Source organism: Empidonax traillii, unplaced genomic scaffold (assembly GCF_003031625.1).
Source record: "Empidonax traillii isolate 1590-97213 ecotype Southwest subspecies unplaced genomic scaffold, ASM303162v1 scaffold741:size898883, whole genome shotgun sequence".
In the NCBI taxonomy this organism is placed as follows: domain Eukaryota; kingdom Metazoa; phylum Chordata; class Aves; order Passeriformes; family Tyrannidae; genus Empidonax; species Empidonax traillii.
Genome location: NW_020955934.1, coordinates 459,882 through 471,188, shown reverse-complemented (window position 1 = coordinate 471,188; position 11,307 = coordinate 459,882). Strand labels below are relative to the sequence as shown.

At 38.6% G+C, this 11,307-nt stretch overlaps 1 protein-coding gene across 4 annotated transcripts in view; it reads right to left on the bottom strand.

The window, feature by feature from the left end:
• Positions 1-8,723: 8,723 nt before the first annotated feature.
• VPS41 (VPS41, HOPS complex subunit) overlaps positions 8,724-11,307 on the bottom strand; it is a 95,422-nt gene continuing 92,838 nt past the window's right edge. For 2 of the 4 annotated variants that reach the window (XM_027900595.1, XM_027900596.1), the window contains 2 exons: positions 10,652-10,731; positions 8,753-9,090 (listed from right to left, as the gene is read on the bottom strand). In XM_027900595.1, the coding sequence (XP_027756396.1) occupies positions 9,010-9,090; positions 10,652-10,731 (161 nt within the window). In that variant the 3' untranslated portion in view covers positions 8,753-9,009. Of the gene's footprint in view, positions 9,091-10,651; positions 10,732-11,307 lie in introns of all 4 variants that reach the window. The other 2 variants (XM_027900593.1, XM_027900594.1) reach the window with 2 other exon arrangements.

Sequence of the window (11,307 nt, the reverse complement as noted above, 5' to 3'; positions counted from 1 at the left end):
CCTTACTGTTTTTAATTTGCTCTTTCATTTTTATATAGTTATTTTTCATTGTTGTTTTTTTTTTGAACAGTTAAGCTTACTTTGTCAGATTACTTTCTTTGCTTCTACACCCTACAAGGACATTGAATTTGATCACATTAAGGACTCCTTAATAATGCCTTGTGGTATTCAGGTTCTGTGCAGTTCCTAGGGCAGAAATCAGGGACTATTTCTCCTTTTGTGCTCCCTGATGAGGTGCTTTGAGGGGTGGTTTTTGTAGCATTGAAAATGGGGTTTTCTCATGATGCTTCATTGTGATTTACATAGGAATGGCTGAAGTCTGCCCTTTCTGTCCCCAACTTCTTGCACTCTCTGCTACCATACTGGTCAAGTGGCTCACAAAATACCCCTACTATTATCACACTTTATATGCAGGCATAATATTTCAGGTCATTACTGATTCCCTATTACCTTTTGATAGTATTCATTTATTTATCTCCTTTGATTCTAATTTTCCCTAAATGTACAGACACTTCCCTAAAAGTGTCTGCCTTTTGCTTTTCTCTGATATTTCTCTGATTGGTTTTCTCTGATATTTCTACATAATTTTAATGTTGGTACCGTGGTGTCTTAATGATACCTTCTTCTCAGCAAAGCCTCAAGCCTGGACTAGATGACCTCCAGAAATCCCTTAAAACAGCACTTCTCTGAACACATTACATCTTTCTCTAAATATTCTGTTACTGCAACTGCAGGTTTAATTTTTTTTTAAAATTTTATTTTGTTTTGGTGTGGTTGTTGTTGTTGTTTTTAAATACTTGAATATATCAATATCTGCCTTTTTGCTTTACAGAGTTTTTTCAGCTTCACCCTTGGAGTCTTTTGGGTAAAGACTTAACAAAATTCCTTGTTAGTTTTTGGTTGAAAACATCTCTAACTTATTTCACTGCCAGAAACTTAATTCCACACCAGCTGAGGTGGAACCCACCGCCTTATAATCACAGAATCCCTTTTCACCATGCTGTTTTCTCAAGTATCTTTAGGGACTCTTCCTTTCTAATTTTCATGCTTCAGCTACTGGGAATACTCAGAAGTGTTAGACCTAAGTGTTTTATACTTCAAATTCCTCTTAGGTTATTTCTCACACATGATCATGTCCTGGCAACAGTTACTATGAATACTCTTGAGATAATACAGCCATCATCACAATGGACAGAAAAGGAAATAGGAATGGTTTTTTAATTTGAGGTTTGGGTTTTCCTTCCCTCCCAAATATACAGAATCTTGCCGTAGACCAGAATCAAATGACAAACATGACATCACACCAGAAATAAGTAACCAGGTTTAGATTTCATTTGCTGGGATTCATCCCCAACAAAATGTACAAACATCTCATCGCCTGCCACTTCATGAACTGTAAGATAGAAACTGAATGAACAGTAACATGGTTTGATCCAATTCAGCATAAAAGCTGGATGCAATCACAAAACAACAGGTTGGGGTGAGGCACATGGGGAGAGAAGAAGGATTCAGTATCTAGAAAAAAAAAAATCTTTAGGAAATCCTGATAATTTAATTTCTTTACCTGATCTCACTGTGCAATGTGATTTTCATTCTTCAGATCCAGTAGCATGAGCCTTTCTAGTATGACACTGCAATGCAGAACACGGGAACATTAAAAACAACTATCAACACACTCATATTTCACAGGAGCAGCATAAAGTACAATGTCTTTAAATGCCCTTACAAGTCTCTTTTAATACTGGTTTGGAAGTAAACATTACTAATTAAAATGCTTTTCACTGTTTCCTAGAATGATAAATGGAAGTCATAAACCTCTTCAGCTGTGAATTCTATGGAGGACCACCAAGTCCCACTATTAAAGTAATTTCGTACTACTTGCATCATTGCAACAGTTACAGACTATCTCATCCATCTCAAAAGGAAAAACTCCTCATCTATTTGATTTGACAGTATTTATTCACAATGCAACCTACTAAGGAGGGTAAAATGCTGTTCCTCATCTAAGTTGAGGCAAATCTGTCATCAGTTTCAGCAGGAACAAAATCTGTCTCATGTTTCCAAAGCTCCAGCACAGACTCCTGACATCGGTTTGCAACCTTGGAGCCGGTGCCTGCTGAGCTGTCTGTTTCTGTAGATAGATGTGGCTGCTGAGCATGGAGGAGCTGCATATCCAGGCTACCTGCTCTTCAGGCTCTTAATGGCAAGTCCTACCATGAAAAGGAAACCCAAGGGAATGGCAGGAAATACAACACACTCTATAAAAGCAGAACTTTCACTCAGCTGTAAAATAGCTGCAGATGATTTTGTATGTGCTGATGCTTGACTTGAGCCTATCACCTCCGATCTCTGCCATCTAGCATAACCATCACAACCCTGCTTCATGCATAATTTACAAAAAACCCCCAAACCTCTCTTTCAGGTAAATGAAATTGTCTATACTGATCATTCTTAAGAAATAAAATTTCTCCCACCCTTCCCCCATTTTTCCCTCTTCCTACCGCATGCAATGTATTTTCATTTATTCTTCCTTGGTACCCGGGGGCAAATAAGTGTCCAGCTTCTTCCTTCACTATCAGTAATGAAAAGGCATGACACCTGCTCGTTTTGCTGCTGCAAGATTAACAGCTTTAAAGCACGTTGACACAGCTCTCAGTACAGACAATGGGGGAACAGAGAATTTCCACTGCAGTTTTCGGGCAGCGAGGGCAGTTGTTGGCTACGTGGACAAACGAGAAGAGAAGCACCTGTTTGTGAAAGAAAGAGGCAGCAAAGGAAAAACTGTGTGCCAGAAACAGGCTTGAATACAGCTGCATTTTTACCACTGCTCAGGAAGTCAATGCTGTTTCTGTGAATAACTGTTGTAAGGACTGAGTAGCACTTCTGCCAAGCCAGACACTTCGGAATATCTGCTCCTTTGCTGGGGACCATGATCTAACCCCACAGCAGTTTATATTGCCTTCTTCTCTGGACTAGACTGCAACATTACAAAATAGCCATGCACAAAGCCTTCAGCATCAAGAAAATGTCCTTGTTTATCTTTAAAAGGCCATGGCAATCAGAAGAGGTTTCTGAAGACTGGAAATAGGTAAATCTCACTCTTCAAGGATCTAGTCATAATTTTAACCAATCCTCTGGCATATTATCAACTTTTAAGAAGGGCAAGAAGTAGGACTGGGGAAACCACAGGCTTGTCAGACTCAAATCAATCCTTGGGAAGGTGATGGAGCAATCAGTGCTGCAGCAGGGGGATTGGACTAGATGATCTTGAGAGGTCCCTTCCTGCCTCAGTGATTCTCTTGGCACCACTGAAAATTTTGTTCTGGAAAGTTTGCCTCAGAAGGAAAATGTTTTCCTTAGCTTGATACCAGGTAATGAACTCCCCCAGGAACTGAGGATGAACAAAGACGTAGCTACGTTGCACAGACCATACAAAGCATGCACTTTTGATTTTTCCCACTTTAACATATACAAAGCACAGTTGTGTTTGCAGAAAATGACTAAAAAGCACTACACAATCCAAAAAAAGGCACTCAATCCAATGCAGTTTGGAGGGGGTGAGCAGAGAAGGGGAGGAGAGAGAGAGAATGAATATTGAATAATGTAAACAGAACACAGTCCCCTTAGCATGTCACTGGCAAGTTTTTTGACACTGCAGAGAGAATGAAATTCTGCATAGCATAGAACTAAGTTATGCCAGAAATATATTCTTGGTTCAGCTTTACAGATTACAGGGAGAACGCTTCCCAACTCTGGCTTTGCTTAGCTAAAGATCTTCATTACTCTGCAGAAATTACAGATGAAGACTTAAAAGGGTTGGATACACCGAAAAGTGCTTCAGTGATTTTTCTGCCGGCACCTACAAAAATAGCTGCTACTGAATGGGTCCTACAGATCAAAAACACTACTGTCATCTGCACCTTCCTGTGCTACTACTTTATTGTGAGCAAGACACGATACATTGTGAGACAACTGCTCATTTTTAAGAACACTTCATTAAGCTGATTTTTAAAAAATCCACAGCTTATCAACTGATTTACTGTGGCTTCCATCCCTCACTGTCACCAGAGACAGATAAATCTGCATCCCATGTGAACACTATTTGGAACATGTCATCCAGCTGACATCTTGCTAAATGTGATTTCACAGCCACTGGACACCAAGATACCATTACCTTGTCAACCTAATTGACTTAAATCCTACTGGGATCAGACTAAAAGTAAGGAGAGAAAAACACAGCCAATAACTCAACTGCCCTCTGCAATTCTTGCCTCTTTCTAGCCCTTAATTCTGCTACTAGAGCTCCACCTCTGGCAGCTCTTCCAGGCTGGAGGGGTACCAGCTTCCACTCGGCACATTTCTGATTCCTGCCCCACGACTGATCCCAAGCACAACCCAGGAGCAGATGCCACTGACAGCCTTGTCCAGTCAGATTACAGACTCCTGGGAGAATGTCAAAGCCTGAACACAGCAGAACCTCTAAGACCTGCTCTACTGCAAAAGCTTAATAAGATCCCCATTAATGGAAGCCTTTTAAGACTAAATTTAGGTCATTCCCACTATGACTCATTGACTTCTCTTAGAACTCAAACACTATTCTCTTCCACGTTTGATGCCTCAGATACTTTAGATGTCCTGTTTTCTGCATAATTTAATATTTGATTACAGTAAAAGAATGCACACATTGTCTTGAAGAACAGAAAAAAACATCATCTAGGGATATTTCTAATGCCAAGGAAAAATTAATCTTTCATGGCGCAGTAGAATAAGAAGACAGTCCCACAAGTATATAATAAAGAGTCATTCTCTAAATGTGGTACTTCATTTCTCACAAGTCTTGTTTAAATTGGTTTGAGAGTATAGCAGTTGATTTATAGCTATTATTTGGCAAAGATCCATTCGAGGGGGAAGCTCTTCTGGAGAAGAAGAGACTCTGATGTTATGTCTAGCATTTATAAACAGGGGCAAAAGTTATGCTGCCTGAATATGAAGTCAGAAGTGGACAACAGGAGAGAGAAAACTGGCATCTCAGAGAAATTTTCTTCATTAAGGTAAATGTCCTTGTTCAGCATTAGGTAGGAATTTTCCTGCAAGTATTTTTTCAAACTGCTATCAAATAACACAGGCAGGGACTGGTCCAGCCAACCTGCAGAGATGACACTGTATTTTCCAAGGTGACTGGAGACATACAATACTTGAATGCTAAGTCCCAACACTTCAGAAGCAGGAAATCCAACGTGAGGTTTTCATTTAAGAGATCATTTGTAATTCCAGTTCCCTTGAATTGCAGACAGGAACTACTCATCGAGCAGAAAACCTCAGTGCTAGTGTACTCAACAGCAAAGAATAAAACAGTGCCTGCTTAAAAGACTCTAGCTGAATAAACACTAAGCCTAAGACAGAAAGTGACTGAATTTCCTAAGATGAAAACTTGCTAAGCCAACCTATGCAGTCTATACAAAATATTGACAGCCTCTACCCAACTACCAGCCAAAATTTAGAGTAAGATGCTGCAGCAGTCTCCTACTAGAAACACATTACAGAACAGAGCGGACACTGGGTATTTGTTAGCTGCTTTACAGTAGTGCCTGACAAATCTGCTGTCAAGTCCTTGGCACTAACTGCCCATGAAAACACTTATTCCAAATAGGAATATGATGTGGATCCAAAACTGGGAAAGCGACTCATTTTGTTTTTGCTCTTGCTCTGTAACACAAAATTGGTGCCAGACACTGAACTCACTTGTGTTCCAATACACAATACCCAAAGTGTTCGAGATTTTCTGCAGGTTAAGTGCAGCTGTAGATAGATGATGTATCTTTGTATATGGAACAGCTCCTCGAAGTATTAACCAAATTACATTTTGCTGAATCACGTACTGGTGGGCAGCAGACTCTTGCCCAAGCACCACACACAGCTGATTCAGTAAATCGCTGATCTGGTAGAGCAGCTGCCTCAAGCCCACAGAGACACAGCTACCAGCCAGTAAACACATGAGATTCAGCTGTAGCAGGAGACAGCAAAAGCCAATCATGCATTTCTTAACTTCAAGGAGACCCAAAAGATCTGCCTGTCCTGGTCCTTTTCAGAGACATGGTTTGTCAGCCACAAAAAAAAAAATCACTCAATAAATAATTAATTTATTACAAGTGCAACAGAGACCTCCTGTTTGCCACACAACCTGCTGGCTAGAGCTTTATTCCTGGCAGGTCCCTCCCAGTCCCACCTTTTGCAGAAGTCAACCTATATCCTGATGCTGTCACTTTAACTGAGGACAGAATAGCCTCGTGCTCACCACGCACCTCAAGAACTCTCTTGGGCCCACAAAATCTTCAGTGCAGCCCAACACTGTCACCAAGCCTATCATACAGCGTTGTGGGCTCAAAATAATAAAACAAAGACAGATGAGAAAAATCATCCAAAGACTCATTTTAGTCCAAACAGTTTTGCCTCTTTTGATACAACAGACCGACGTGTGCTTACTTCACCCATCACAAATCCTTTCAGTTGCTTTATTGGTCAAGAACTCCCACAGAACTGGATACAGCAGAGTAAAAATATATTCAGTTTACCTTAGAAGCACAAGCCCTTTGATAAATGGATTGACATTTTAAATAAACACTGGCGAAACTGGGTAAGCGCCACTCGGTACTTCTCTGAAGGGCTCTGCAACTTTAAGGCTACTTCTTAGGCAGAACTCTTCTCTAGAAGAAAAGCTCTTGGGCAGCTAAATATTTTAGAGCCTAACCTCAGACATTTTCTGTGATGTGAAGGCTTCTTAGGAAGAAAAGTGAATCAAAGTCATGTCTATACACTTTGTGATGAATCTTAATGAGCAGATTTAGAATTCAGGAACATGAAAAGGGGTAGTCCCTGAAGCCCAAAGGAAAGAAGTTTTGGATTTAGAGAAGATTTTGATTAGACTTTCATACAGGGATTTAAAATTACTTGCATAATGTAAAGAATATGCCAGGGTATAATGCAATATGATTGCTGGTGATGGAAGACCAGCAAACTGAGTCACAGAACACTCAAATGCTTTAGGGAATTGAAGGCCAAGCTAAAGTAAAAAATACACCTGCTTGAAATGATCATATAACTCTAAGCTACAGAACACTTTGTGTTATAAATGTATAGGAGTAATTTGTCTTTTTCCTTCTATAAGCTGACAGCTTATGGCATTCTTGGTGTATAATATAGAAAAGCTGCTTATAGCTACTGAAGAACAAGTTTTTCAAAAAGTTTTTAAATTTGTCTACAGTCACGGCATGCAACAACTCAAATATCATGGTGCAACAACCCTTGAGCTCAGTGGAACGTTTTGCTCACTAGGAATCAACGCAGCTTTCCTGATTAGTGTAGTAAAGAATGGATAACTGAAAAATATACCTGAGAACGTGTACTAGCTGCTGAAAATGAACTGCTACAAAGCCAAGCACTAATTCTTAAGGGTGAAGCTTGATGTGCACACACTGTGCTCTGCACTACATCCTTCTGTTATTCCACCTACTCCATGTCCACAAATAACTGGCACCTTATTTTTTCCTCAGCTGTCTGTATTATCACAACAGTATATGACACTACTATGTTTCTGAGAGATCTATCCTTTTAACGATTATTTTGTCTATGTAAGCATGCACAGTAAATCCTAGAATTTCTAAACACATAAAATTTTATTCTACTGATCTGCACACTGGACAGCAAAAATCACTCTTTAGATTGCTAGACCAGCTCAGCCAACTGCCCAGAGGATTTTTAGGATTATCATGAATTTACATAAATCAGAAATCCAAGTTTCCAAACCAGACGTTATTTTAAGGTGTACCTACATGGGAGTAAGGACTTAGATATCTAGTATTTTCCAGTTTTACAGACAGACTGCAGTATCACTATACCATTGTTTCAGAACTTACTATGTTAACTACTTGTTTAAACCTTACAATTTGATGGTAAAACAATGCATTTTTACTTGCAAACTCAAGTTACTAAAAAGCACAAAAATATCTTGGGAATTCTGGAAAATTACCTTTCTTAAGCAAAAGACGCTTATATTGAATTTAATCAGCAAATATTATAAACAAATTCCACTACTGTGAAGACATTCTGAATGATCAACAAAACAGAACATGGTTGAAATTAAAAATATGGTTTTGTTAATATCCAATTGACTTATTTAACTTAAATGTTAAATTGCTAAGGCCAAAAGAAACTCCTAGAGGTCTTATCTTTGAAAGGTCATATACATTTTTTTCCCTCTGTACTTAATGAAATCATACACTTCAATCACACTTACAGAGTGAGTGTAAAGACCTACTGTTGACATATAAAAATAAAGTTTCTGGATGAGTTGAACATGAGAAAAGCCCACTTTTAACTATTGCATTGTGAAGATAAATTGAGAAATTCACCAGTTTATAACAAACTATGAATGTACAACCAAGGTAAATTGCCAGTGCGTGGCATTAACAGTTGACAAGTTTGTTAAGTGGAGGTATGAGTCAGCACACAGACAGCTTCAAGTCCTGAAGCAGTTCCACTGAAAGCAGTCAGACACTTATGGGTCTCAGTGTAAACAGGTCACCAGTAGACTAAATCAGGACTAAGGAGTTTGGTGAGCTGAACTCATGGCAATACATTTATTTTACAATACCTAACCACGAGCGTGATGCGGCTCCAAAGTGTAAAGCCCATTAACTGATAGCAAACACAAATCTCCAAACTGCTTTCTTTTCTTGCCATTTTATTATTTTTTTTTTCTATTCAGAGTAAAGTAACAAGCTGAGAAAAGGAACTATGACATATGAACTGCGTAACACAAACTTACTAGGGAAAGATTTTTACATTTTCTCTTTCCCAGAAATGCTTCATGAACTGGATAAATTACAGAAACCAATTTTTAGTCACAATCAAAATTATGTACAGAAGTGATGTCTAACAGAAAAATACAGTGGCTCTGCATGGTCCTAACAGATTTTGTGTCACAGGCTGACATGAAGAACTAGGGGACTGCTATTTCTTCATCTCCAGGATGGCACTCCCGGGCCCTCGGTGTTTGGCACTGCATATGTTGCAGAACTGGACAGGAGATACCTAAAAATAAAGCAAGAATCTCTTAGGGAAATGTGGCCATGTTAGAACGTGTGCAGATAAATGCCCTTCTCAACACCACCACTAACAGTCAGGCTCCTCCCTATGGACACAGTCAAGGATAGGTGAGGGAAGGCAGTAGAGAAGAACGTGGTAAGGCAGCTGGTTCTGGAGTCACAGGGCAGTACAACTCACCACTCACTCCAACAGCACTACCACCACCCACCAGAAGAGTAAGGTCAAACTTTCTTCACACCAAAAATGAAAAAGCGCACAGTAAAAAGCATCACTGATTATCTTCATGGATAAAGAAGAGAGTAAGTCCCTTGGTCAGCTCCAATGACCACTGGATGCCTTAGTCACAGCACTACCTTTGGATAGCATTCCACAGATTCCCAATAACTGAGAACAGTAGAGATGATGGAGATAATAACAGAGAAATAATGTAATTTGATAACAAATATGTGCTTATTGTTCCTCTATGTTTAGCTCTGTGTGCTGTTTTTTGCAGGCATTACTTTCCTTTCAGTATGTCACCAATAACCAATTATCAGTAACACAAGAGAACACCCAAGACCACGAAATAAATACTATAGCAGGGGAAAATTTGGCTCAGTCATATGCATAATACCTGTGTATTCATACACACTATCTATGAATATATATCCTGTAACATTCATGTCACATTTAAAAATTCTAACAAGTCACCTCTCCCAGAAAATTGAGAATGCTAGATAAATTTTAGATTATTTCTCACAATAAAATTAGTGGTAACTATTGCTTGAATAAATATTTACTCGTTTTGGGGCTTTCTCATGCAAATGTTCTAATACATTAAGATTTTCATGACATATTAAGTATTCATGCTGTACCATATGGCTACAAGCACTTTGGTTCCTTCCAGATTAAGTGATTCACTAAAGTTATTTTTCACTAGATATTTTTCAGAGACAGATACAGAATCAGAAAAGCTTAAATTTAGCACTCTATGGAATTTTATTACCATTCTAATACTTTTCTTCCTAAAGTCAAAATTGGTTATATCAGAAGTTACTTTTTTGGTTTGTGTTAACTGAAAGAAGAAAAAAAAAGACTTATAAAGAAAAACATGTTCTGACCATAAAGATGATTACAAAGATATTTAAATATTCACTCTGAAATTAGTGATTTTTGTCTTCTGGATCAGAATTATTTAATATTGTTCACTTGAGAAAATACCTTTATTCTTGCCTTTAAGAGTGTTTAATTAAAGGAAAAGCTGCAATGGCAAAGAATGAATTAAAAAAATTAGACAGGTTGTATTCCTTGTATGTCCCAGAGTTGTGTTACATATTCAAATTGCAGAAAGTAATAAAATATTGCTCAAACAGCAGTGACTTCTTTCTACATTGGATGAACTTCAGTTGCAGTGTCTCTAAACCCCCTTTCCTTAGTCACATACTACAGGTTATTACTGTAATCATATAATTCCTGATACAAGCCACACCTTCTTCACAGTTGACAAAAGGAAATGTGTCACTTTATCTTTGGCAAAGGTGTCAGAGAGATTAGGTTAGTTCCTTACTGTGTTAGATACGGGTAGGCACTCTTTGTGAAACATATGCCTGCAGTGGAACACGACCACATTGAAGGGTTTGGAGGCATCTGGGGAAGAGAAACGTAAATTCATTTCAACAGGGCAATGAAACAAATGATTCAGTGGCAACAGCAGTATATGCCCACGTTCTATTATAGGCAGAGAAACTTCAAATAACATTTCTCAAATTAATTTCCAAATTATTCTGGCTTACTTAGAGAAAACATAGAGAGTGATGATTTCAAGTAAGTGTCCCAGTGATGGAGTTACAAAACAACTGTACTCTGTGGCTTAAATGTTGTATACCTTTTCACATGAATTTTTCACGTCACTACAACATATGCTACATCTAAATTTAGGCAGAAAGCAAAGTAAACAGGCACCAAATAATTCAGATGCTTTGAAAAGAAGTTAGCGAAAAATTCTTGCACTACTGCGAGGAGAAGCAGAACACTGAGCAGTTCAGTTCTAGTGCCTACACTGCACACCGTGACCTTGAAATCTGGCAAGAGGCTGCCTAAGTGCATGATGTGGGTTTTGATTCTGACATGAATATTTAGCCAAATTAGAACTCTACAGACAACATCCACAAATCCAAAGAATAACCATCTCACCCACGAGTATCATCCACTTTCTACTCTTCG